This window comes from Neopelma chrysocephalum, unplaced genomic scaffold (assembly GCF_003984885.1).
Source record: "Neopelma chrysocephalum unplaced genomic scaffold, ASM398488v2 Primary Assembly neopelma1_201, whole genome shotgun sequence".
NCBI classification, from domain to species: domain Eukaryota; kingdom Metazoa; phylum Chordata; class Aves; order Passeriformes; family Pipridae; genus Neopelma; species Neopelma chrysocephalum.
The window spans coordinates 68,034-95,699 of NW_020897863.1; the positions used below are offsets into that span (position 1 = coordinate 68,034).

General features: G+C 49.5%; 1 protein-coding gene across 5 annotated transcripts in view; it reads right to left on the bottom strand.

The window, feature by feature from the left end:
• The window catches only part of DOT1L (DOT1 like histone lysine methyltransferase), a 69,653-nt gene that overhangs the window by 3,335 nt on the left and 38,652 nt on the right, over window positions 1–27,666 (bottom strand). The window contains exons 10-28 of one of the 5 annotated variants that reach the window (XM_027703074.1): window positions 26,679–26,747; window positions 23,599–23,705; window positions 22,674–22,715; window positions 20,810–20,893; window positions 19,682–19,916; window positions 18,252–18,365; window positions 16,824–16,915; window positions 13,814–13,915; window positions 13,127–13,264; window positions 12,111–12,236; window positions 10,682–11,154; window positions 10,329–10,452; window positions 9,455–9,601; window positions 8,056–8,182; window positions 6,165–6,757; window positions 5,339–5,544; window positions 3,915–3,979; window positions 2,333–3,013; window positions 326–920 (exon numbers count right to left, since the gene is read on the bottom strand). In XM_027703074.1, the coding sequence (XP_027558875.1) occupies window positions 361–920; window positions 2,333–3,013; window positions 3,915–3,979; window positions 5,339–5,544; window positions 6,165–6,757; window positions 8,056–8,182; window positions 9,455–9,601; window positions 10,329–10,452; window positions 10,682–11,154; window positions 12,111–12,236; window positions 13,127–13,264; window positions 13,814–13,915; window positions 16,824–16,915; window positions 18,252–18,365; window positions 19,682–19,916; window positions 20,810–20,893; window positions 22,674–22,715; window positions 23,599–23,705; window positions 26,679–26,747 (4,085 nt within the window). In that variant the 3' untranslated portion in view covers window positions 326–360. Of the gene's footprint in view, window positions 1–325; window positions 921–2,044; window positions 3,014–3,914; window positions 3,980–5,338; window positions 5,545–6,164; window positions 6,758–8,055; window positions 8,183–9,454; window positions 9,602–10,328; window positions 10,453–10,681; window positions 11,155–12,110; window positions 12,237–13,126; window positions 13,265–13,813; window positions 13,916–16,823; window positions 16,916–18,251; window positions 18,366–19,681; window positions 19,917–20,809; window positions 20,894–22,673; window positions 22,716–23,598; window positions 23,706–26,678; window positions 26,748–27,666 lie in introns of all 5 variants that reach the window. The other 4 variants (XM_027703073.1, XM_027703072.1, XM_027703075.1 and 1 more) reach the window with 4 other exon arrangements.

A 27,666-nucleotide genomic window follows, 5' to 3' on the forward strand; every position in this document is an offset into this window, starting at 1 on the left:
TTTTAGGGGATTCTTCCCTCCTTTTAGGGGATTCTTCCCTCCTTTTACGGGATTCTTCCCTCATTTTAGAGGATTCTTCCCTCTTTTTAGAGGACTCTTCCCTCCTTTTAGAGGATTCTTCTCTCCTTTTAGGGGATTCTTCCCTCAATTTAGTGGACTCTTGCCCCACTTCAGAGGATGTCCCCCCTGTTTTAGAGGGTTCTCTCCCACGTGAGAGGTCTCTCCACCCCACCCCTCCCACCCTGCCGTGTCACTGCAGAGCTGAGCCCTCCTTGCCCTCAGCTCTCACTCTCACTCAGCCCTGTGGGTCGGTGCCCGGCCTTACCTTGCAGCGCAGCCCCGCAGCTCGAGCCGGGCCCTTTAGCGCGGCTTCACCCCCGGGAGGTGCGAGGCCAGCGGGGGCTGCACGCCCAGGGTGACCCACATGGCAGCGCCGGGCTGCGGCACGGCCGGGTGGTGCACGGTGAAGGAGGGGCGGGAGGGTTTGTGCTGGAGGGAGGCGAGTTTGAGAGACAAAGAAGCGTTAGACTGGACAGAAGCGGCACAGGAGGAGGAGGAGGAGGAGGATGAGGATGAGGAGGAGGGCAGGAATGTTTCTCCGGCCGGGAGGGATGGCAGGTTCTGCAGGAGCGCGGGCTCGGGGTTAGAAGCGAGCAAAGGAGGGGGGGGAGGCAAGGAAACGTTAGGAGGGGGGTGGAAAACGGGCTGCACGGGCGCCCTGCTGAGGGGCTGAGCGGCTCTAGTCTCGCTAGATGTTACTAAATTAGAGGCAGAGGGCGGGAAGGATGAGGATGAGGTGCTGGCAACAGCCTGCAGAGGGTTTAAGCTTAGCACTGTGCTGCTAGAGACAGCACTGCTGCTGAAACTGGCTCCAAACTGATGAGAGGAGGAGGCAGAAGGCACCGCGTGGTTAAAAATACCTGCAAACAGGAGAGAAAAACTCAGCTTCAACAGACGGGCTTTGGTACAGTCTCAAAGTGACAAGAGAAACAAAACAAAGAAGCAAAATAAAATTTAAAAAAAAAAAAAAAGCAAAATTATAATAGTCCAGCCCCATACAAAAATATGCAGCGTGAGAAGGCAGCAAGCAATGGGAGATAATGGTGCAGGCCGGGAGGTACAAAAGAGTCCACTTACCTTTCCTACTGCCAACCTCTAAATGCCACGAGGGGAAATGGTCAGCCCCAAGAACTGTCAGTTCTATAGCACAGAGGCAGGGTTGGGATGAGATTACGTGGTCTTTAGAGTTGGTTTATCTGGAGACTCAAAGTGCTGCTCTTCCCTCCCCACCCTCCTGCTCCCCCGCTTACAGGGCAGCAGAGGGGAGCTGGAACTGCAGCAAATCTACGTGCTGAGAGATGGCAGAGTTAGGATTTCCCGACATGGTGCCTGAGGGATTATGGACAGGTAAGAAAAACCGCCCTGCACACTGAGAAATGGCAGGTCCAGCCTATCTTCTAGTCCTGCCAGCTTGTCCCCGGTGTGGGCCACAGAAGCCAAGCCTGTGCAGAATCCCAGAAGTGCAAGGTGCATATGGCATTGCCCTTCCTGGCCAAGAAATGCTCTTCGTGTCCATTCAAGAGCCAGAACTGCTATGAAACTCCCAACACCATCTCCTCTGATGTTCTGCTCCTCCTGGATCACGCTAAATCCATTCCAGGCCTAATCCCAACCTTCACTCAAGTTCACAAGTTAGAGATCCTGAACTCGGTACCACGACCAGTGAAATCTGTTACCTGCAGTCAGACCTAAGTTGGTTCCAACACAGACACATCTGAACAAGCAAACATTAGCAATCACAAAGTCTGGGTGCATTGTTTCATTGGGGTGATACAACAAGCTCATCTAGCAGACAAAGCTCACGAGATTTCACTGTGGGGAACTGAACTCATCCTAGCAATTCCGAGAGAGAGAGAGAGGAGACTGCTTATGTGGGACACATCTGCTTCACATCCTGTAGAAATGAAAGGGTTTCACCCCTGGAGAGGCAGCGTCAGACTTTCCTTTAGGCCCTGCCTTATACCAGAGAAAGAGTTCTGCCTACCTCCAACTGTTCCACCTGTAACCCCAGGAGAGAAGTTCCCCATAGTGTGAGAGTTAGTCAGTCTGGTTGCAGCTGATGACACGTGGACCAGACTGGCAGCAGCTGGCATGGAATTAAATAAGGACTGCAATACTGAGGAGTTTGTCACCGAGTTGAGGTTTGCTTGCAAGGCCATGGGGCCGAGGGGGAACTGCGATCCAGTGGTCAGAGTGTTGAGGAAGGGGTGGTGTGTCGGAACAGAAGATGCTGGGTTGCCTGCTGAAGAAACAGCAGTAGAAAGGCTTTTACCATTCAGAAGGCCACCAGACGAAACAGCAGCAGAAATGAAAAGGTTGTGGCCGTTTTTAAACTCCACCTCTCGGTCCCTTCCCTTGCCGACCTTCCCGTTGTGCTGCAGGGAGCTCTTCTCCGAGGAACCCCCCGCGCGGCCGCCCAGCTCGCCGAGCTCTTTGCCCTTGGCCCCAGAGCGACTCAGCTCTTCCCCCTTGGAGCTGCCCAGCCCTTCCAGCTGCCTCTTGTTCAGGAACAGGTTCGTGTCCGACGCGGATCCCACGTCCTTGCCCCGCTGGGACGGGAATCCCAGGGAGCAGTTGGGAGCGGCCCCGTCCGGAGCCTTGTGTGGGAGGGAAGCACCGTCCATGAAGTTGTGCAGGCCCAGCTCGGCAGAGAGGCCCCCGTTGTAGGCGAAGCCGTTGGAGGGGTTGGTGCCGGGGCTGAGCCCGTCCGGGGGCACGGCCATGCCCTTCCTGGCGTGTGCCGCGGCCTTGGCGCCGTCCAGGGCCAGGCTCTCCTCGGGGGGCGGCCGGAAGGCGAACAGGGAGCTCTGGCTCAGGGCCGAGCCCGACTGCAAGGGGCTGTCGGCGGTTTTGGTCAGGTTGATGTCAGAGATCGGGGAGAAGGTGGATTTCCATTTGCTGCTGTTCATGTTCTCGGCGCCCTGGGCTTGTTTCCGCCCGTTCAAGCTGCCACCTGGGTGGGGAGAAGATTTGGGGAGGTCAAAAACCAACAGTCACTGAATTGAAGGCATTCAATTCTCCACTTTCATTGAGAACAGGGTTTAACACACCCATGGAATCGCTGAGGTTGGAAAGACCTTTAAGATCATCGAGTCCAACCACCAGCACAGCACCACCACCGTGGTCACCACTAACCCCTGTCCCCAAGGGCCACATCCACATGTTTTTTGAACACTCCCAGGGATGGGGACTCCACCACTGCCCTGGGCAGCCTGTGCCAGTGCCTGACCACCTTTTCCATGGAGAAATATTCCCTAATATCCAATCTAAATCCCCCCTGGCACAACTTGGGGCTATTCCCTCTCATCCTGTCTCTTGTTCCCTGGGAGCAGAGCCTGACCTCCCCTCCAGCTCCCCCCTCCTGTCAGGGAGTTGCAGAGCCAGAAGGTCCCCCCTGAGCCTCCTTTCCTCCAGGCTGAGCCCCCCCAGCTCCCTCAGCCTCTCTCCCTTTCCCTGGGAAACACCCACATTTTTTATCTTTCAACACCCACATTTTATAAGTCTGATCCAAAGGCAGAAATATTTATGAAGTCAGCTAAGAGCTCTCAGCCTTTCCTTTAAAGCTCTGACAAAGTCTGAGAACACTGATCTACTTTTCCCTCAGTCTTTGTCCTGCAGACCCCTCCCCAAACCCTGAATCAGTGAAAACAATGGTCAGATCTTTGGAGACCTGTGACTACAGAAAGTGACCCAAAATCTGTAATTACTGGCCACCTGTCTCAATTCTAATTAAGAACTTCAGTCTGCCCAGCAGCAAAGAGAAACCTGCTGCTGCCTGACAGCTTCAGTCAGGGGCAGACACCCACCCCCCAGTCCCACCATCACCACAAACCAGTAACATTCCCCACACGTACCATTTTCAACAGTCTTCTGTGGAGATTTGCTTTCCAATGATATTGTTGCAATTTTCCTCTCAATTCTAGTGGGAAAATAAAGAGATTGAAGCACTTATTGCAAACCTTCTGTTGTACATTTACCCTCCCAATCTGCCTTGCTCGTCATCACGTCTTAGCAGATGACCAGAGTACACAAACCAGCTCAGACAGCTGTGTGTTATTAAAGGAGCTTAAAAGCATCCAAAAAACCCACAACAAACTTCAGGTAAAAGCTATGACAGAACTATTGCTCTTTGCCAAGATCAGGGTACATTCAGGGGACTTTACTGCTGCATTTCTTTCACAATAAGAAGTAGAACCCCATTTCTGGAGTGGTTATTTTTCATAGAACCATAAGATGGTTTGGGATGGGAGGGACCTTAAAGCCCATCCAGTCCCACCCCCTGCCATGGGCAGGGACACCTTCCACCAGCCCAGGTTGCTCCTTTGATCCAACCTGGCCTTGGACACTTCCAGGGATGGGGCAGCCACAGCTGCTCTGGGCAACCTGGGCCAGGGCCTCCCCACCCTCACAGCCAAGAATTCCTTCCCAATATCCCATCTAACCTGCCCTCCAGCAATTTAAACCCAATTTTCCAGCACCTTAAACAAGAAAAAAATTGTACCCCCCAGGCAGGCAAAGGGGGTCAAGTAACTGATTTTCAGAGCAACACATTGATAGTTTGGGGCAGGAAATGAAGAATTTTGAACAAAGGTTCAAACTGACAGTAAGTGGGAAACAAATTCTTAGAGATCACACACAACCTCAGTGCTCCTCCCACACAACCCAGGAAATAAATCACAGAACCATAAATATTCTGAGCTGGAAGGGACCCACAAGGATCATCCAGTCCAACTCCTGGCCCTGCACAGACACCCCAACAATCCCACCCTGTCCCTCAGAGCGTTGTCCAAACGCTCCTGGAGCTCTGGCAGCCTTGGGGCCGTGCCCACTGCCCTGGGGAGCCTGGGCAGTGCCCCAGCACCCTCTGGGGGAAGAACCTTTCCCTGAGATCCATCCCAACCCCCCTGGCACAGCTCCAGCCCTTCCCTGGCTCCTGTCCCTGGTTCCAGAGCAGAGCTCAGCGCCTGCCCCTCCGCCTCCCCTCGGGAGGAGCTGCAGCCCCCGAGGAGTCTCCCCTCAGTCTCCTCTCTTTCCCCAAATCATTTCCACACCAGCTGTGCCAGAGGCCAGCCCCTGCCAGCCTTGCAAACACTGCAGCAGCAGGTTCCCACAGTCAAGCTCTGCTGCCTAAATACCTTCCCTGTTCCACGTAAGAGGCTTGGGATAATGGACTGGGTCTCCAAGCCAGGGGAACAAAGAGGCTTAACACAGCCCTGCAGTTCAGAGCAGGGTTATCAGCTCAGAGAAATCTCCCCCTGAGCTGTGCCTGTGCATTCACCTGCTGCTATTGTGCTCATCCTCAGAGCCCTGCTCGTCATCCGATGTCAGGGGGGAGTAATGGACACCGTTGGTCTGAACGAGGGGCTTCTCCTTTTTCAGCACGGGGGGCTGGTCATTGTCCTGGTAAGGAACAGGAGAGTTCTTCAGGGAGTTTTCAGGAGAGGAAATGGCTGTTATTTCTAAGGGCTGGTTAATGTTATTGACCTGGGCAAGAAGGAAAGAAAGGAGTTACAGATGAGAGCACCCCTTTAGAAACAAGGCATCTTGTTAAGGGTATTAAAGGCAGGCTTAACTCGCTCTAGGACATGCAACAGCTGCTTCTTTAGCACTATATGCCCCCTCCTGCATTAGAACCTGGGGTGAAAGGTCAAACATAACTTGGAAAAATAGCTAATTCTCATTCTTTGATATTATGTTTCAAAGTAGAAATGAAGACATCGGATAATCATTTTCCTTTCAAACTCCACTGCAGGATCACACGAGCACAGCTCTATAACTGGCTTCATTAGCAAGAACGCCATATGCTTCTGGCACTCTTAGGCTGTTTAGTCAATCTTAGCTTAAACTATTTTCAAAATATTGAATCTACAGCCTAAATATCAACTTCAGTGCAGAAACAAGCTCTTTGTCATGAGGGAAGAGATTATTTTTAATTTTTAATGCTCTGGCAGCACAGAACTCTTGCAAGATGTTCAAACTGTTCACCGAGTTTGCAGCAATTCCCGGAGAGTCTTCACACCAATTCCAGCTCCAGCCGGGGAGAGAACAGCTGGAGCTCATCCCTAACTCCAAGAGGGAATCAGGGATAATGGCAGAGCTCTTACCATGGAGTTGATGTTGAGGGGTGACCCCGACGGCTGCGTAAAGAGCCCAGACACAGCAGGGAGGGATTTGCGCTTCGGGGAGACCCCGGAGCTCCCGCTGAGATTCCCAGATCTCTTCCTCCGGCCCCGCTTCTTCCCGTCCTGGGCGTGGGCTTGGCCGAGCTCCAGCCGAGCGCCCGCGGGCACAGGGCTGTGCTTGCTGGGAGGGGATTGTTTTACATGTCCTGTATTAGGAGAGATTGTAAAGATGATTCTTCTCTTGGCCTCGGTCTCAGGATCTGCATCAGACTGAAGGTCCCCCTTTGTTCCTTCGGCAAAGATCTTCTGAGCATCTGCAAACTGCAAAACCCCTCCCAGGCTCTGGGCACCCAGCCTGGGGCTCGCCGAGTGCTGCTGGGCAGGGGAGCTCTGCCCAGAGTTCCTCGGCTGCATCATTAGCAAAGGATGTTGTGGGGTGGAACTCCGAGACCCTACAGAGTTAAACAGACTCCCAGAGTCGTCCAGAGCTGCCTGATCAACACTATGGTTAAGATGGGCTGGGCTGTTTGTAAGATTTCCATTGACTGCCACGGAGCCAGAAGAGTAAGAAAAACCTGTTGAAAGGGAAAGTATAGATCATTGCTGGGGCTGAGCCAGAGGTCACCGTGCTGCGGGGCTGGGAGGCATTCCAGACTCCAGCCAGGGCCATGGACACACGGGAACACACGGCTGCTGCTCCACAGGGCACTGCCAGCGTGGCTCGGGGGGCTCAGCTGCCACTTTGGGGTCAGAGACTTGCACTACTCTCCTGCAAAACTGGTGTGTTATATGGAGCTCTCCTATGCTCTCCCCAGTTTTAAATGGAATTCAAGTGTAAGTTTTGCTTGGATTGTTACACTTCCTGAAATCAGGGCTCCTCTGCTCTCAGCTCCTTCCTTTCATCAAGCACAGGGATGGCCAAGCTCAGTCCTCTCCTGCCCCACAGCAGAAGGACTTTACCATGCACCCAGCCCACCTCCTCAGAGTCAAACAACTCAGGAGGTGACTGACAGGGATCTTCAGAGACTGAGCAGGAGGGACCTTGGAAAGGGAATTTCAGGATTTGACAGGGGGTACCATAAATGGGTTTAGTGCTCAAGTAAGGCCTGGGCTCTCTAAACAAAAGGGGTGGATGGGAACATGGTAATGGTTTACAACAAGGGGTTTTTAAATATTTCATTGGTTTTACAGAAAAGTGCAGCCAAGCCCTTTTGCAAAACAGATGCTAAAACAACCCCTGGGGGTGGTGAACACTGAGACAAAAGCTTTCTCTGGTGAGGGAGCAGCTGTAGAATCACTTCTGTACCCTAGAACCTACTTTTCCTGGCCAATCCCATTCCCTGAGCAGCTAAAGGCCACAATTTCCACAGATGAGTGAGTTCAGAGGCAATGTCTGCACCCAAAGGCATCCCTGTCCTCTCCCATTTGACCTTTTCCTCCCCAGGTACTTGTGCCTTTACAACTGCTCATGAGGCATCTCTTTAACCTTCACCAAGAAATTCATCTGGATATTAAAATACCCCCACCACCCTGTAAAATCAAACTTTAGAGCTCCTGGCACAGCTGGGCAATCCCCTGCAGGTTTGGGAAGGTGGGAGGCTCTTGATCCACACGGAGTTTACAGAAGCAATTATTTATTTATGCTCAGCCAAAGGCACCTCAACCCAACCCCTGATTCCAGATGTACCCAAGCTGGGGGCACATCCTGCCTCAGAGCATCACCCAGGGCGTGGGGCTCAGATTGTTGGGTCCCAGAACACACATTGACCCAGCACTGCCTGAAGGACCTGACAAGAAACGCTGGGAAAACTCAGCTGGGAGCATTTGGGAGCTGTCCCCACACGAGAGCACCTGTGCACAGGGGAGGTGTTACCTGAGGTAGCCAAAGCCAGAGGCTTGTTTCCAGCAGCATTGCTTATGCCATTATGAGAACTAGCACCAATCTGCTTTTCAAGTGTTGCTGAGTCTCTGCTCTGATGAACTGGGCTAGGTGTGCTTCTCTGGGGAGAGAAACAGGCATTTCAGTACAGCAAACAGCAAAAATGCACAGTTTAAACCAAAGTCACATGCACTGGTTCTACCTTGGGAAGTGGCTCTGCTTCCTACATGTCCCAGATTTCGGTTGTTTCGAGGAAAATGCGGATCAGAACGTTATGGGACAGAAATATTGTGATTAATTCCACTGCAGTGGTGGCCAGCACACAGCAGACCCCGTGCAGAGAGGGAGGGCAGGCTCAGCATCCCAGAATACTTAGGGACCATCAGAGCAGGAATGCCTCATCCCACTGCTTCACAGGCAGCAGGGAAGAACCTAAAGGTTGTATCCTGTCCCCAAGCCTGGCCACACAAAGTTCCTCCAAACACCCCCAAACTGAACATGAGGCGCTTCAGGCCACGTTCTCTGGGACACTCCCCGAGGGGGTTTTTCCTAAAGCAGGGAAAACCCCTGTGAAATGGCAGCCTGAGCCAACAATGTGTTGGAGGGGTTGGTGCCATCCAGGGCTGATGTTCTCCCTCTCTGAGGACACACAGGTTCTGCTCAGAGCTGGGCAGTGGTTCTGCTAAAACCAGGAGTCTTCAGCTGGAAAAATGTAATGGATTCAACACTGTGAACCAAGTCCAGCTTTCCCACTGTGGGACTGTAAGACAGGCATCTGGGGATGGACTCTGAACTCATAGCTCTCAGTGAGAGCAGCAAATGCTTCCCAGTTCTCTACTGTAACACTTGAGGGAGAAACTGGACTATTTTAAATTCCTCTTCCACTGGGAGAGGCACGGATTTGTCACAAGTCAAACAGAGATGGCCCCAACAGTTCCCTGCTGCAGAGCAGGCACTCACACACCAGGTCTCACAGCCCCAAGGTGCTGTTCAAGCCCATCCTCCACACGTGTGCTGAGGACAAACAGCTCTGGGGTGACTGAGGCAGAACCATTCCCCTCCCAGGCTCCTGCATGGAGGAAGGGCTGAGAACAAACTGCCACGTGCAGTTCTCTGCTTCCACTGCCACTCTCAGGCTTTCCCACCCAGCCAGACACTCAAGCCCAGGATGCCCTGAGGCATGGCCTTCCCTTTCCTCCCTGGCTGAAATCCCCCCAGCCCCAGAGACACAGGAGAGGGAAAACCTCCAGCAGCTCCGAGCAGCCCCAGCAGCCTCCCCCGAGGGTCACACAGCCAGGAGGAGCCCAGTGAAGGTTCCTGGGGCTCAGCACCCCCATTCCTGCCCACTGGGGTTTTGGTTAGGGATGGAAAGTGTTGACAATCCCTTACTCACCACCTTCTCAACACGGCTAGGTAGGACTACGCTGGCCAGAGGGATACTAACAGGGAGTTTATTGGGCTGCACTGTGCTCAGAGGAATACTGATAGGGAGGCTGGTGATAGTTTCTCCATTACTCACAGAGGTTCTCTCTCTCAAAACCTGTAAATCAAAAAGAAAAAGCCAAGTTCCTTCACGTGTTCTTGCTGAAAAGGTGTTTTAAGCTAATGATAACCTGCTCATTCCTGTCTTTGTGTCATTCCCCCTCCTTTTGCAAACAATCACACAGTGACTGCACAGCACAGGCAGGGCAGGGATGGAGCAGCACCAGGCTCCTGGGAAAGCAACATCCCACAGCACAGAAATCTGGGAATTACAGCCACTGCTGGCCCCAAGCCCCAGGAAAAGGATGCCTTAGGTGCTTGTTTCCCTGTGGTTTGGTTGGAGCTCTGTGAAAAGATGACAGAATTCATATCCCAAGCCCTCTGGAGTGGCCATGGCAATTCCATGGTGACCAACCTGCTCCTGGAGGCACCTGCTGCTCTGAGATGAGCCCCAGGATGATGCAGGGCTGGGCCAATTGCAGGGACCATTTCTTTTGTTACTTTTTATGACTAAGAAAGACATTACTTTCCAAATTCAAGCAGACACTGGCAGACCAAAAAAGTCCCACTGCTTTCCTGGTGCAGGTCACACGCAAACCAGCACTTCAGAGGAAGCACATCTTCCTCTTCCCCTAACCAACTCCACTTTATTATTATTTTATTGTACCCCACCTGCTGTCTTTTGTGCTATTTCCATGCCAAGCTGGCCCCAGAACGCAGCATTCCTGCATTCCCTCGTCCTGCCAAGCCTCCTTTTGTTCTCCCAGGGGGAGCACATCCCTCACCTTCTCTCCTGCACTGGGTAAGGCCGCTGGGGAAGAGGGCCGAGTTTCCTGAGGACTCAGCTTTATGCCATTTGCAATTCCAGGGTTTGGGTATGTAAGGCCATTCTCTTTGACATGCTCAGCTCTGGAATGGAAACACACAATTATTAGGACACAAAAACTAATGACTTTTCCCTTGCAAGGAATTCCTGTGCCAAACTCAAAGCCCATCTTATTTACCCCAGAAGTTGACAGTGTTTGTTTTCTTGAAACAAAACTTTTTAAAACACAGAAACCTCCCCTTTGAAAAATATTTTTCCACAATCCAAATAAACAAGGTTATTAAACCCCCTCCTTCCCCATCACCCCCTCACCTCTGTATTTCATTAGCTGTTGCCTTCCCGTTGACTCCGTGGTCTTGGTTCAAGTGTCTCCTTAGTGCTATTTTAGCTGGGGAAAACCTGGTGTAGTCAGGGAGGGCCAGGCTGGTCACCTTGTCTGCCTTCTGCCTGCCGTGGCTGGGGGTGCAGGGCACGATGTCGTGCTCCAGGTGGGAGGGGGGGTACAGGGGGGTGTTCTGCTTGGACGAGGCGCGGCCGAAGTGCTGCAGCTCGTAGGGGGTGGCGTGGCCGTTCATGGACAGCTCGGGGCTCATCCCGTTCACCTGGGGCAGGGGGAACTTGGAGCACTCCAGCTCCAGCTGGAACCTGCCCTGCTCGGCCTCGGGCTCCCGGCCCAGGGGGGCTTTGCTGTGCAGCTGGGACAGGGGCTCCTCCGACGGCGTGTATGACTTGAGCTGCAGCAGCTCCTGCTGCCGCTGGCTCTTCTCCAGCTCCACGATGCTGATCTGGACATGGAGAGGAGAGCAGTGATCAAAGACCACTCCTGACAATTCTATCACATGTTCTATCACACATCTAACATTCTAGCACAGCTTTGCCTCCACGTGCTTCTCAGGAAAAGTGTCCCCGTTTCTGGCAACGAGGTGGGACAAGGGACCCAAAATCTGAGACATTAATTGCAACTTTAGACCAAAAGGCCCAGGTGAGGGGAATGGCTCAGAGGCTCTGGGAAAGAACTTTTCAGATCTTAAAACCAAACATAAAATATCTCCAACTTACATATAGAGAATATGTACACTTATATAGAGAGAAACTCAGTATTGCCAGTCATTGAAGGGAACAGTCACCCCACGCAAAGGCATCCAGCAAAAGGCTGGAATAGCTCTAGAGCCAATTCCACAGGGAAAGAAAAGCTCTTCACAAAAAGGAGTTTAATTTCTTGTCATTATGGTAAGTGCCATTCTGTGGGAACTGGTTCCCACTCCATCCCTGGAAGTGTCCAGGTTGGAACAACCTGGGATAGTGGAAGGTGTCCCTGCCCATGGCAGGGGGTGGAACTGGATGGGCTTTGAGGTCCCTTCCAACCCAACCATTCTGGGATTCTGTTATTCCTAAACTGAGACATCAACCCACACATTCAACCAACCAGGACCTTTCTTTCTATCATGTTTTTTAATTATATGTAATTGTAAACCACGATTCCTTCTTCCACAGCATTACCCAGGAATCAGGACATAGCACCTACTTCCTTTAAAAGTTATCCACATCCTTATTTACTAAAATACTTTAACAGAAAGATTAATCTCTGGAACAATAAAAAAAAGAAGAGGAAAAAAAAGAAAGGGAAAAAAGGCAGCCCCTGGTTTCTCCTTTACCATCACCTTTAGTGTAACACCCCTAACTGCCCATTGCCCAAGGGCTGCCCCCAGTTGGTGACTCGACTTTGTTTCTTGCTCTCTACCTGCAGTTCCAAACAGTGCTTTTGCTTCTCAGAAATCTGGTTCTTCAACGCCTGCTTCTCCTTCAGCAAGTTCTCCAGGGACAACGTTGACCAGTCCAGCTTCAGCTCCTCACACCGAGCCTTCAGCTGCAGAGACAGGGCACAAATACATGAAATGACACCTTTCCTCTCTCCCCACCACCCCAGACACAGCTGACAGCCATGGACCTTGCAATGGATGTGCAAGAAGCTTCTTGGCCCGTTGAAAAAAATCCTCCCAGCTTGGTCCTGTGTCCCCCCAGGGGGTGGCAGGAGATGGTCTGGGTCTTATTAAAAATAGTGTTGCCACCCACCCTCACTGTGTCCACACCCAGATTTTCCTTCTTCTACTTTCTGGGGGGCTCAGCCTGGAGAAAAGGAGGCTCAGGGGGGACCTTCTGGCTCTGCAACCCCCTGACAGGAGGGGGGAGCCGGGGGGGTGTCGGGCTCTGCTGCCAGGGAACAAGGGACAGGATGAGAGGGAACAGCCTCAAGTTGTGCCAGGGAAGGTTTAGGTTGGATATCAGGGAAAATTTATTCACCAAAAAGGTTGTGAAGCTTTGGCACAGGCTGCCCAGGGCAGGGGTGGAGTCACCATCCCTGGAAGTGTTCAAACAACGTGTGGATGTGGCACTTGGGACAGGGCTTAGTGGTGACCATGGTGGTGGTGCTGAAGGTTGGACTTGATGATCTTGAAGGTCTTTTCCAACTTTAATGATTCCATGATTCTATAACAGTGTGAGTTACCAAGATGAACACCCCAAGGGTTCTGGCCAAAGGAAGCCCTGTACAAACTCCAGAGACACTTCAGGGACACAGCTGGGGCCAAAGCCAACTGTCACCTCAGCATGTGCTCAGAGACAAAGAAAAGTCACCCAAAAAAGGTCCCCCTGCATTCTGTGCCCTGAATTCTTCTGTTACAGAGGGTGGGTGGTTGTTCAGCCCCAGCTCAGGCCCTGTCCTGCACAAAGAGCAGCATCCCCTGTGGCTGCACCCACCAGCTGCAAGCTCTGGTTCCTGAGTTCACTGTTGTCCTTCTCCAGCTGCTTGGTCTGTTCTTTCAGCTGCTGGTTGTGAGCAGAGATTTCCTTCTGAGCCTGGATCAGGTCGTTGTATGTCAGAGCTTTCACTCCCAACTACAAGATGAGGAGTGAGAAGGATCAATCAGTAATTCCAGACAACTGTCACATTCCAAAGGGGCACTGGGGAGATCTGGAGAGCTTGGGCAGCTCACAGGAACATTCTCCAAGGCACTTTGCCACTGCTCAGGGACAGCAAGAAATGACAGAAGTACCTTGGAGCTGCTCTTCCAACTATTGAACTTTAAAACAGGCATTTAGGGTCTTGCCAGCCAAAATAACACTATTTTTGTGGAGAGCCCCCACATTTCCCTCTAAGCTTGCATTGGCAACACAGAGTTTGTTGGAGCAGCAGGTGATGAATCCTGCACTGAACATCACATGTCTGTGGCCTGTCCCCCTTCCCTGGACACAGAATGACCCACAACAATCCCAACAACAAGGACAGAACACAGCCAGAGTGTGACACAAACCCCACATTGCTGAGCCTGATCTGCAGCAAAAACAGAGGCTGAAGGCCTCAGGCTGCTCTGGTCTTGTCCAGCTTTGCCACAAATGTTTGCACACAGCTGACTCAGAGCACCAGTCCCACCCCCCCAGGGTCACCTCATCGAGCTTCTGCTGGAAGAGCCTTTTGATTTCCTCTTTCTGGGCCTGGCAGTGGGTGAACAACTGCTGTGCTGTGCCCAGGAGCTGGGCATTCTTCTCCTGCAGGAGGGAACAGTGAGAAAACACACATTGAGCACCAGCTGCAGCACGGTCCATCTCAGGAAGATGTTCACACCTGGTTTGTGCAGCACACTGGGAGTGAACCTGAGCTCTGAGGAGATTCCTGAGCTCCCCCAGCTCAGCCTCCTGTGACCCTCTGTTTGTTACTGTGGGATACCTGGGGAAGTTAAGTCAGCTGAAAAGAGCTTTTAAGGAGGTTTTTTTCCTGTTCTGTGGTAAAATACTATCAAGAAGTTCCTAAAAACTCATTTTTATCCTCCCAGTGCATTGTAAAGCAGCAGCAATAATCACATCAGCCAGGGCAGAAATAGCACTGGGAAAGATTATCTGTATGAAATCTGTTACCAAACTGGGAACTGGATCTAAATCCCCAGAGTCCCAATTCCTTTTCCCTGTACAACACTCATGGAAGAGATGCAGTCAATGAAAATACACTGAGGGGGAGGGAGGAGGAAAGTCATAAATAAGCCAAACCAGTTTTACTACTTGTGCCACGATAACTTCAGGGGTCACCCGACCCATTCCCAGCACATTCCCTGCCCAGAACATTCCTGCTCACTCACTCCATGGCACTGTGGGAGCAGCAAAAGGCAGGACAGCACTGGCTGAAGAGCCTCATTTATCCAAGGATGGATAAAGGATGAGGCAGCAAGGAAAGAGAGCTCTGGAGATCCCCCTGTTCTACAGCTTCTGCTGCTGAGGCCAAGCAGGAATTGTGCAGACACTGATCCCAAAAATGTGGAGAACAAGGGCAAAAAGCACCTTGATCTTTTCCAGCCTCAATGGTTCCATGACTCTGTGACTCCAAGCAGGGAAGGAGCAGTGCTGGCAATTTCCACACGTGCAAGAAAACTCAACCCTGGCACTCAGCTCCCACTGGCTTGGGAAAGCAGCTGAGCCCCTGCAGAGCTGATGCTGAAAAACCACCTCTGTTTTCAACATCAGACACCTCATTGAGCCCTTCCAGGCCATGCAGGGACTGACAGCTCCATCTAAGGGCAGGCTGGGAACCAGCAGCTTCTTTTAAAATTATTACAGAAATATTTTTCTTGTACTTCAAACCCTTATAGTAAGAGAGAGTTATTGAATAAACCCCACACAGCCCCTCACCCAGCCAAGTTCTGCCTCTGTGAGGTTTAATTTGCCATGCAACACCCCATTAAATAACATTTTCATAGTGAATTCCGCATTTTAATGTTTAAAAGTCTGGAACAGCTGTTGGACACACACACCAAGGGATGACTTTTCTCAGTGTAGGGCACAAGAATTGCACCCCATCCTTCCCTTTGTGCAAGGCAAGTTCCCTTCATGCTGACTTTCCTGACAAGTGCAGATCAAGCAAAAAAATCTGCTGTTGAAGGAGAAAGAGGAAAATTCAAAGTGCTGATGGACTGTGAAACCAAATGGAAACAAGCACAGGAGAAAGGTTTGCAGGAACCAGCTCCCAGCAAGGAACAGGGTGGCACAACCCTCTCACCTGGAAAGAGAGTTCCCACCATGGAAAACCCCAGGAACCAACCCCATGGCTTTATGCTGGCACTTCACAGAGGCCACAGAGCAAAGCAAAGCTTCCACAGGGACCACCAACAGCTGGAATGGGACAGAATCCCAGACTGGTTTGGGTTGGGAGGGACCTTAAAGCTCATCCCATCCCACCCCTGCCATGGGCAGGGACACCTTCCACCAACCCAGGCTGCTCTTGATCCAACCTGGCCTCGGACACTCCCAGGGATGGGGCAGCCACAGCTGCTCTGGGCAACCTGTGCCAGGGCCTCCCCACCCTCACAGCCAACAATTCCTTCCCAATATCCCATCTATCCCTGCCCTCTGGCAGTGGGAAGCCATTCCCTGTGTCTTGTCCCTCCATCCCTTGTCCAAATCCCTCTCCAGCTCTCCTGGAGCCCCTTTAGGCCCTGGAAGGCTTTGACTGGAAGTTAAAGTTTATTGTTGAGCATTATTGGAAAAGGTTCCTCCACAGCACCAGGCACATCTCTCTCATCAGAGCTAATTGATCCAGCAAATAAGACATTCAGAACTGAGATAAAGCAATACAAGAAGGGCTTTAGGCAGGAAATTTCCTCCCTCTGCTGGTGGTTCCATAGCAGAGAAACATCCCCCTGCCAGCTCCAGGGCTTTCCTTGCCTTTCCATGAATTCCAGCCCATGGCCTGGTAAATTTAAATGAACGAAGGGCCACGGAGATGCCCCAAGGGCTGGAGCCCCTCTGCTCTGGAGCCAGGAGAGCTGGGGGGGCTCACCTGGAGGAGAGAAGGCTCCAGGGAGACCTGAGAGCCCCTTCCAGAGCCTAAAGGTTTATAAAAAGGAGGGAGGGGGCTTTTTGTATGGGCAGACACTGACAGGACAAGGGGAATGGCTTCCCATTGCCAGAGGGCAGAGTTAGGTGGGATATTGGGAAGGAATTGTTGGCTGTGAGGGTGGGGAGGGGCTGGGATGGAATTCCCAGAGCAGCTGTGGCTGCCCCATCCCTGCAAGTGTCCAAGGCCAGGTTGGATCAAAGGAGCAACCTGGGCTAGTGGGAGGTGTCCCTGCCCATGGCAGGGGGTGGCACTGGATGGGCTTTAAGTTCACTTCCAACCCAAACCATTCCATGATTCCAAGTCAGCCTTATCAGGCAGAAGGCACAGAGGGCAGAGGAGATGAGTTTCTCTCCCAGGTTGCAAATTTAAGCACACAAAGAGTGACTGAGTTTGCAATAAGATGCTCAAACAGTCATTCAGCCTAAGCAGGACTCTGGCAGAGCCTTTATCCCTGGCCTGGTGCAGCTCTGCTCCAAGTGTCCACAGCTCCCATCCCCAACATTCTTCCCCACACTGAAGGTACTTCACAGTCTGGTAATTCTGTTTAGAAATGCTCCAAATGAGACTTACCTTTTCCTGCTCCAGTAACTGTTGCAGACTTGCTTTGTACTGAGGGGTTTTCATGTAAGCCATGAACTGCATGTACTGGATCTTAAAAGAGTCTGCAAAAGAAACCAGGAGATGATGAATTTCAACAGAGAATAAGAGCAATAATCCTACTTACCCCTATTTGCTCCCCTGCCACCTCTCCCCTCTTTGCTCTCTTTTGATTTGGACTTTAAGTCAGGCCAAGCCATTAAAGCTGGATTTAGAACATGCTGGAAATCCATCTCCTGGTGCCAGGGGAGCTCTTGGATCCATCAGCTCCTCAGAACAGGAACCAGTGGAAGCCATGACAACACACTCCAGCAGGAAGAGAAGGTGCTGGGTGTCAGTGGTGTGTCTGCACGAGGTGAGAGGAGCTGAGGGATTTGAGTTCTTTGTAAGTAGAAATAATAAAAGAGATGAGCTGTAGGAGCCCAAACCAGCCCTGAGCTCAGACCTCACCCTCCCAGCACCACACACAGGGCCTGTTCTCCTCCTCCTCCTCCCTCCACACAGACACACGAGCTCTACACCCAAGTTACTCTCCCCTTCTCATTATCCTTTATCTCCAGCAATGCCCCCTCCTTCTCCCCAGCCCTTCCATCATCAAAGGCCAACCACAGGATTAAGCCCAGTCTGCTGCACAAACATGGTCTACAGACTTCTGCAATAAATCCTAGTCCAGACAAGTGTCATCCTCCCCCACCCAGCATCAAAATGTCCCTCTCAATCACTATTTTCCTCTCTCTTTCTCTACAGAAAGAAATCAGCCTAAACTAAGACACCACAGCAAGAGAACACAAGTTAAGGACATCACAGATGCCCTTGGTCTCTACACAGACAGGACCATTACATCAGATTCCCAGAGGATCCTAAACTGGCTCCTGTGAAACACCGAAGTGTAAATAGTTGGGAGGGGACAGACACCAGAAGACCCAAAAAAACACCCTGCAAGTTTTTCCTTCCAACCACACCTTTGTGGCCTCAAAATCTCAGACAGCATCTCATTTATTGGCTCTGAGTTTTGTGAGGAAATGGAGTGGTGTTCCCTGAGATCCTACCATTTCATTACAAGAGAATCTTTTCATTTCAAATAAAGTGATTTCTGACCGGCCATTTCCATTTACAGTTACTTTGGATTCCTACTGAACCCAAGTTTATTGCCTTTGGGGCCAAATGAGAGCTGAAACAATGCCAAAGAACAAATGCAAAGCAAGACAGCAACTTGAGCAGCAGCAGAGGGGCCCTTGTGATGATGCTGAGGGACGTGGGGAAGGTGGGAAGCAGCTCATCCCTCTGCTGCTCCATGCACACCATCCCACTGGGGATATTATTGGCCCTTTGATTTACTGCATGTTCAGAAACCTCAAAAGGGGGGTTCCCATGACAAACAAGGTGGTAAATCAGCCTTACCAAGCAGCTTCTGTAGTGCAGGCGGGGTGGGAGTCACCAGGAGCTGGTTGGACGAATGCCGCTGTACTTTAGGAGGTAGTTGGTAATATGGGCTGTGAGGTGACTTGTAGGCATCTGGGGAGACACAGAGACAGGTCCTAAAGTCAGTGTTTGGGGCAAGGACAGCAGCTTCACCATGGCCTTTACAGTGTGGGATCCAGCACTGAGCAGGTGCCCACAGACAGGTCCCACCCCCATCCCAAGGGCAGCTTTGCCCCGGGGTGTGTGGGGTTTGTGTGCCCAGGGTTTGGTGCCAGGGGGGTCACAGGGGTGGCTCCTGTCAGCAGCTGCCACAAGCTTCCCCCATGTCCAGCAGAGCCAATTCCAGCTGCTCCAGGATGGACCTGCTGCTGGCCAAGGCCGAGCCCAGCAGAGATGGTGGGAACACCTCTGGGATAATGTATTTTAGATGGGAAAAATGTTATTGTGCAGATGGAATTGGGTGCAGAGAGCAGAGAGAGAACATGGGAGAGGAACAGCCCTGCAGAGCCCCAGGGCAGGGCAGGAGGAGGGGCAGGAGGGGCTCCAGGCACTGGAGCTGAGGTTCCACTGCAGCCCCTGGGGCAGCTCCTGGGGAAGGAGCTGTGCCCCTGCAGCACATGGGGGGCCCTGGGGGTGCAGAGACCCCCCTGCAGCACATGGGGGGCCCTGGGGGTGCAGAGACCCCCCTGCAGCACATGGGGGAGCCCATTCCAGAGCAGGGGATGCCCAAAGGAGGAGGTGACCCCCTGGGAAGCTGGAGCAGGGTCCTGGCACGGAGCTGCAGCCCCACAGAGAGAGGAGCCCAGGCTGGAGCAGCCTGTTCCTGAAGGACTGAGCCCATGGAAAGGGCCCCATGTTCGAGCAGTTCAGGGGGAATTGTTGCCCATGGGATGGACTCATGTTGGAGAAGTTCATGGGGAACTGTCTCCCATGGGAGGAACCCCAGGCTGGAGCAGGGGAAGGACTCCAACTCCTCTCCCTGAGCAGCAACAACCTGTGATAAACTGACCAGGACCCCCATTCCCATCTCCTTGTGCTGCTGAGGGGGAGGAGGGAGAGCCCAGGAAGGAGGGAGGGGTGGGGAGGAAGATGTTTTTAAGATTTATTATACTTCTCATTATCTTGCTGTGATGTTGTTAGTAACAAATTCAATTTATATCCCCAAGTTGATGGTGATCAGTGAGGGATCTCTCCTTGGGCTTATCTCAACTCAGGAACCTTTGATACATTTTCTCTCCCCTGTCCACTTGAGGAGGGCAGTGATGGAGGAGCTTTGGGGAGTCAAACAAGGCCAACATCTTACAGGTGGACAAGGGGAATTTATGACACAAATCCAAACTGCACCTGGCAATAAAAGACCTCCAAGCACAGCCAGAGCTCAGACACTTCTCTGGGCCCCCTGAACTCACCCTGAGGAGAGGATGAAGATGTCTGGGAGACAGTCTGGGCGTGCAGAAGTTCTAGTGCAGTTTGGTTCTTCTTGGTCTTGCGCTCGGTGCTCGCCGGGTTCATCTTCTTGGGGCGGCCCCGTTTCCTCCCAGCCATTTTCCTGCCTTTTTTGCTCAGCTTCTTCTTCCTTGCCTTGGAGGGAGATGGCTTTTTGACTGAGTTTGCTGCAGCTTTTTCTTCCTCAGCACCAGAATCCTGAGAGGTTTGGAAAAGCCAAAAGCTCTTTAAGTCATTTCTATTTCCACATGTAAAGTTCCTTTTAAGCAAACATTAATGACTGTGTCAATAACTTTAAACTTAATACCTTAGAATATATATATGATACCTTAATACCTGTACATTTAATGACTTTATGAAAGCAAACTGATGCATTGTAGTTTAATAGCTTGCCAGTGAAGTGGACTTCCTTGGGATAAGAGCTGTTTCCAAGGAGTTGTGATCATTCTCTTCTGGATTTGTTCATTACAGGAAAGAAAATGCTGAGGGAGGGGAACCTCGGGTGGGATATTGGGAAGGAATTGTTCCCTGTGAGGGTGGGGAGGCCCTGGCACAGGTTTCCCAGAGCAGCTGTGGCTGCCCCATCCCTGGAAGTGCCCAAGGCCAGGTTGGAGGGGGCTTGGAGCAACCTGGGCTAGTGGAAGGTGTGGGAAGGGGTGGGATGAGATGGGCTTTGAAGTCTCTCCCAATCCAAACCACTCTGTGATGCCACTAAATCTGAACCTGTTGTCTAAGAAAAGCTGATTATTCATCCTTTACTGACTAAATTCTTCAACTGAACCTCATTTAAAAGTCAAAGTACTCTCAGTACTTTGTATTCCTGGGCAGGAACAGTCACTTGTCTCTCCCAGGACCCCAGGAGGGAGCGAGGAGGGAAGGGGGGGTTTGCAGGAGGGACTCGGCCCCTCTGAGCTGCTCTGCTGGGACTGGGCACAGCTCCGGGGGCTCCTGCTCAGGGGACACCCACCACTCATCCCCAACACTCTGTGCCACAGCCACTGCTGCAGCTCCCAGGGCAGCTTTAAGAACTCCCTCCATGGTATTTTGGGCCCAGCTCCCACGTGCCCTGCAGGGGAAGGCAGGAGGGTCACCTTGTTGTCTTGAACCTTGGTTGGAGTCGTTGTGTTGCTCTTGTTTTCTCTCTGTTGACGACGTCTAGCTGCCTCTTGTTCCTCCTGCACAAAGGTTTAGAGCATTGCAGTTCAGAATTTGTCTTTGTCTCACAGATATATATATTTATTTGACATATATATCATGCATATTTATCACATTTTAATACAGATCACTGTGTTTCCCAGCTTAGTTTTCTACAAGAAAAGGGAAAAAACTTATTATTTATTGCTAAATATGAAATTATTATATTATTTCAATTACCAGTTTAATATTTTAATTATAAATATTCTAGAATATAATACCTTCATATTATTTATATAATTACATTTATGTTTATAATTTACATATAAATTATATTTATTTATATATTTATATTTATGATTGTATTTATTATTATAAAGATAAGTTAAATATGAAATTATTATATTATTTCAATTACCAGTTTAATTTTTAATTATCTAAATATTATATATTTGTATATTTATATTATTCTAGTCATATTTATAACTTATATCAAAATTCTATTTAAATATTTATAATCATTATATTTATATATGTATTTTAAATATTCTATTGTTGCATTGTTTTTATTTCTATTATGTTCATGTTATATATGATATCCTTTTATTTTTTTATATTTATAGTTATACTGTTTATAACATATTAACTGTATTTATATTTTTCTATTTATAATTGTTGATATAAATATAATTTGAATATTAAATTATTATATTACTTAAATTCCCAGCACTGGTTGGGAGCAGGGAGGTGAATGTACTGCATTCCCTACCTCAAACCTCCAGCCAGGGATTAAATCTCAATCTCTTCCCATATTCTCCCCTCCCAACCCCACCCCTGTATCAGGTTTTGGAGTTTTTTGCTGTATTTTTTATTATTATTAAATATTTCAACAGCTTTACCATATCCCCAACTTTTCATGTTGTGATACATCACTTTAAAAATCTGACATGGCTGGAAATGGCAAAGCCATTAATCACCATCCCATTCACCTTCAGCCAAATCTCTCAAGGACATCAATAAAAACAAAAGCAGCAACTCTAAAGGTTGATTTTCTCCAAGGCAAACAGGAAATTTCCTCCTTCAGAGAAAACCTCTCAGAAAAAAAAAAAAAATCTCTTTCCAACAGGAAATTTCCAGGAGCTCAGTCAAAGCCTTTCCTGCACCTTCCAGGTGGGATTTAATCTGCAGAATTGTGGCCATTTCAACACCTCTGGGATTGAACTTCTCACCCAGAGCACAGAAAAGGCAGGTTGGGGCCTCCCCATTCTCAGCAGGGAAGGTCAGAGTCTCATGGATGTCATCCTGCAATTTTTGGTTTTGACCCCAAGAAGTCTTTTTCTCTCCCAAATTTGAATTTAACAGCCTGAAATAACCCGATTTCAGAGCGACCAGGAGTCTGCTCTGAACAGGTCACGTTGAAGATGAACATCCACCTCCAGTTTTAAATGAAGTGGGCTCACTTCGTTTTCTTTCTGGGAATTCCAGCCCCAGGTTATTTCAGATTAACACAGCCCTGCACATCCCAAATATTCTCTGGCATTTTAATGCTGGTCCTTTAATGAAGAAACAGCTCCTCAGAGACCTCCAGTGCAAGGTGAAAGCACCTGGAGGCTGCCCCACTAATTCTCCATCAGGAATCCCCTGCACATAATTGAATTAGTGTTTGATGGCATCTGATGCTTCACTTCAATCAGCTCCTTGCCCTTTCCTAATCAAGAAAATCTGATTTCCTCTCACTTCTGTGCATCTGTGACCAAATCCTTCAGTGGTTGCTCCATTTCTTTTTTTTTGAGTTTTCTACAGCGAATGATTGAAACTCACCCTGAGTTTTGGATTCTTGAGACTAGAAAAATAGTTTTCAAGCTGAAAATAGAAAGAGAAGAGAGTTGTTTTCAGAGCCATGACAGCTGAGCACATCAGAATAAAATATCAGCTTAAAACAAACGCAGAAGTGCAGAATTCTGACTGGTTTGCTCCTGATAAGCTCCATTCCCATTCACTCCTTTCAGCCACACAGCCTGTTGTGTAACAGGACATAATCCAACCTCTACAAGGGTTTATCATCCCCAGCCCTGGCTGGCCTTGTTTGAAGGCTTTGTGTCACATATCTCCCCTCAGCAGAGGGGAACTGGCAACCAGGTTATTTCCCCTGCACCCTTGTACTCCACCATTTATCTCCACTCTGGCTTCTTCTTTAACAAAAGCACTGTTAGACCAGAGCAGAGTGAGGAAAACAGCCTCACAGTCACACTGGAAAAAAAATTACTGTGGAATAAATGAATCCTCCACAAAAGGTTTCATTATTACAGGAGTTTTTTTGTTTTCTTTAAGAGAAGGGAAAAAACCAGTGGATGCATCAGGGTTGTTGTGGAGCTTGGGCTGGTCCTAAAACTGAGATTTCCTGAATGAAAATGGTGTGTGCAGCACAGAGCACAGGGAGCAACCAGAGACACAGAGTCTTCACTCAGTGAGGAACTCAGAGCACAAGCCCAGGATTCTAAAGGAATTCTATCTGTGACTCTGCATTCCCAGAGCACTGCCCATACCCACGGGGGGTGTGGAGCAGCCAAAGCCCTGCAGGGTGGTTTGCACACTCAGGAGAAGCACAGCCACTCCTTCTAGGTGTGTTACAGGTCTGCAAATCCCCAAAGGAACAGGAAAACCATTGCCAGGCCCCAGGCAGTGGAGCTGGAATGCTGCCCCAGGCAGTGGAGCTGGAATGCTGCCCCGGGCTGGCCATACTCACTATGGTTCTGTCTATAGTATGCAGGTAGTAGGAGACTGGTTTCCCTGTCCAGGACACGGATCCTTTCAGTGGTGACAGCTCCACAACTCTCATTATAGTGCCAATATCTGTGGGAACAAAGGGAAAAGCTGCCTCAGTTCTGCTCAGCTGAACACACCAGGTAACACCGAAGAGAAATTTGGGGTTCACATCCTAAAGAAAAGCACTGCAGTGAGTTTAGAGGGAATTTTTTCTCCTCTTGCTGCATCACAATACAGAAAATGACCTTTTATCTCTGCAACTACAACCCAGTGCAAGCTTTCAGCAGACAGGACTGTGTGTCTCTGAGAACTGTTCCAGGAGGACTGAATTAGACAGATCAGCCCCAGAACGTCCCCAGCCCCTGGAAACTGGGTACTATATCTGGACTGGGCACAAACATGGTTTGTATTTGCTTTCTTGCCTCTATTTGTTTTGTTCTCCACAATTAATAGCAATGGGATGTGCCTCAAACATCCCCATAACCACTGAGCCAGTGGAGAAATTCTGGAATGCTTCTAATTAAAGAGAAATTACCCAGAAGAGGCCAAAAGCAAGGTTTGGGATTCAGCAACCTCAACCCCTATTTTAACCACACTTTAATCCTTGTTTTTGTTTGTCCAACTCTTTCCACATTTCCATTTCTTCTTCCAGATGGAAGGACTAAGGACAAAACTGCTATTGAGGGAAATGGTGTTTCTTAAAGCTTTTCTTTTCCAGTGTCTTTTGTAAATTATTTAACTGTTCATCCTTCAGATCAAGACAGCAGTGACATTCCCTCCTCTGCATGTGCAGGACACTGGCCATGGCTGATGACATTTCCCTGGAAGTGTCACTTGGGCCAGGCCATGAACACTGCAACAAGCCCCAGGCTCAGCACATTTCCATCTGATATTGGTATTTCCCAAACCCAGAATGGGATTAGGACCTAAAATTTATTCCCACAACTTTCCCTGTTTGCAGCACACAAAGGTGATTTCTTTCCAAGTCCTTTTATCTGAATCCTTGGAATTTTCCTGCTTGTGGAAGTTGTTATCCATCCTTTTGCTGAGCCATCTCTATAATTACCTATTTCTATATAATTTTAACATCAGCATTCCCTTTAAGCATTAATATCTAAAACTTCAGTGTTCTAGAAAACATTCCCAATGAATCCACAGTGGGGTAAAAGCTGGAATGGGATAAAGATCTGGCTCCACACAAAGGGCTTTATGAGGTGAAAGGAGCAGCACATGTTGGCCCCAGCCTCCCAAACGTAGCAGAAAGATAAGGAAATGGGCAGAAGCCAGGAGAGAAAAGGCTGGAGAGGCCAAAAACATGGATTTTTGTGGGCAGGTTTAACTGAAACCTCCCCAGGTGCCTTCCTGCATTTCCCCAAGCTCTGCTGGGCTGTGCCAGAGGGACTGAGCTCTGCTCGGGCTCTTTGTCCCATGGGCAAACTGACAGCAGGATTCCAGCTTTCCAGAGCTTTGAGCAGTGCCAAGAGGAACATTCCACCTTTTTTCCCTTTTATTTTCAAGTCCATGTACCAAAGGATTGGCAAAGCCAGGACCCAATGGTTAATAAGGTCCAAAACCAAGAGATGCCCCAGAGAAGAGTTTCCAAGGGCAGGTTTGGGTGTGTGATGAGTGGGACATCCACAACAATTCCAGCCTAATAAAAATAACTCCCAAGGGCACAGTTTGCTTCATGACAGTCCATAAATCCCTATTCTTGAAAAGCAGTTTGGGAGTGTCAGGCCAAAACCAAACACAGCTTGAAATCTGGAACTCAGTGAGTTCTTCACCACGTTTGCACAGAGAGGGGAATAAGGGGGTTTCAAATTTAGGGAATGTTTTGCACTGGACACAGTAAATATGTGTAAAGCCCAGCTTGGATCCTTCTTTTCCTTGAAAAATTTCACAGAATATAGAATATGCTGAGCTGGAAGGGACCCACAAGGATCACTGAGTCCAACTCCTGGCCCTGCAAAGCACAGCCCCAGTTCCAACAATGGAAGTTTAAAACAGCTCAGAAGCAAAACCAGCAACAAGGGGCATTAACACCTCAAAAACTGCAGTTCATGCAAAGGACAACGTTGGCAAATCTCAAGTCTGGGGTGTTCAGAGGAGAAGAAAAACATAAACTTTGTTGGCAATAAAGCAGCCCCGGGGCCTGGGTGTGCAGGGGGAGGTTGGTTTGCTCAGTGTACAGCACACAGGGAGCTCAAAGGTGACCATTTGAGGGGATCCTGGGATGGTTTGGGTTGGGAGGACCTTAAAGATCATCCAGTGCCACCCCCTGCCATGGGCAGGGACACCTTCCACTAGCCCAGGTTGCTCCAAGCCCCATCCAACCTGGCCTTGGACACTTCCAGGGATGGGGCAGCCACAGCTGCTCTGGGAATTCCATCCCAGCCCCTCCCCACCCTCACAGCCAACAATTCCTTCCCAATATCCCATCTATCCCTGCCCTCTGGCACTGGGAAGCCATTCCCCCTGTCCTGTCCTTCCACCCCTTGTCCCCAGTCCCTCTCCAGCTCTCCTGGAGCCCCTTTAGGCCCTGCAAGGGACTCTCAGGTCTCCCTGGAGCCTTCTCTCCTCCAGGTGAACCCCCCCAGCTCTCCCAGCCTGGCTCCATAACTTCCAAGCCTTAGGAATCATGACTGGTGGGGTTCACCTGGCCAGATGTAATCTGCCACAGTGTAACCTGGGAGTCCCTGCAGCTCTTTGTGGCCAAAGAAATGAATCTCACCCTTGAACACCTCATTTCTCCTCAGCTATAAAGTTGCCCAGCCAGGGACACCTTGATGGTCCAAACACCAAAATCCAGCAGCACAAACCCCATAAAAAGTGTCTGTTCCAGTGCTGGGTGTGTTTTTTAGGTAGTCTGGGTTTAAATCCATGTCCCTTTGGCACTTGTGCTCTAATAATCCAACAGCATCTTCTAGTTATTTACACAACTCTCGAGAGCAACAAAACCCCAGATAATTCATTCAGATAACGAAACAAAATCCCACCCCAGACATGTTCAGAAAATGAATAACCCCCAAGTGTAAGGAACAATAAAAAGGACAACCATACCACTCAAGTTTCGACTGTTAATTCTAAAATTTAGAGGTGCAAAAGGTTTTGAGGACACAATTCTCCCACCTGGAAAAAGAAAAGGGAAAAAAAGCAAAGCAAAGTCAGCTCCATGGGTTGTTCTAGAAATAACTACTTATTAAATATAACCTGGTACAGAGCCCTAAAGAGCAGCCCTACAAAACTACCACTTGTATATCATTAAGAAGAATAAATTAGCTAATTCTCATTCTGACAGTCTCCAAGAAAGTCAATCTTTGAGGTGACACCTCAAGGATCACTTTAAAATGACAGATTTAAAACACTTGGAAAAGAAAGAGCACATGGATTCTCAGTGGCAATCTAAAGAAATTTCAATTATCTCCTTCCAAGTTGGGATCTTTCATACACAAGCCCCCAAAGCCCTTTTATTTAAAGGCCATAATCTCCATTTCATGGGTATTTGGGGTCATTCAGCCCAAGGCAGAGCCTGGGCACGTTCTGGAAAGAGAAATAAGGTTTCCTCATTATAAAAAGTGCTTGAACCGTCCCCAATTTGCCACTGCTTTTAAGCCACCATTAAAGACATTTAAAAAATTAAAAACCAAACCAGTAAAATTAAAGAAAACAGCTTAATTTGGGGGGTTTTATGGTTTGCAACAGAGCCCAAAAGTCCCATTATTTATTTCAGCACAAAGCTGTGCCATGGGAAGCCACAGATTCTTTGTTCACACCACACATTTTTCTTTTCAGAAATAGTTATTTTTGGAATTTCTGCCACAGCCAAATAAAATTGTTACTTATCCCAGTGGTTAAGAGCAAAGAAAAAAGCCACCCTGGGCCAAGGCAGGGCCATGGTGGGGTCAGGGGGTGCCCCCAGGCTGCAACTTCCCAAGAAGCACCAGGACAAACAGGGACAATGGCCACGTTTTTAGGGAATGGTGGCTCTTTTAAGGTGGGAAAAGACCTTTAAGATCAGCAAGTCCAGCTGTCAACCCTCCCCCACGGT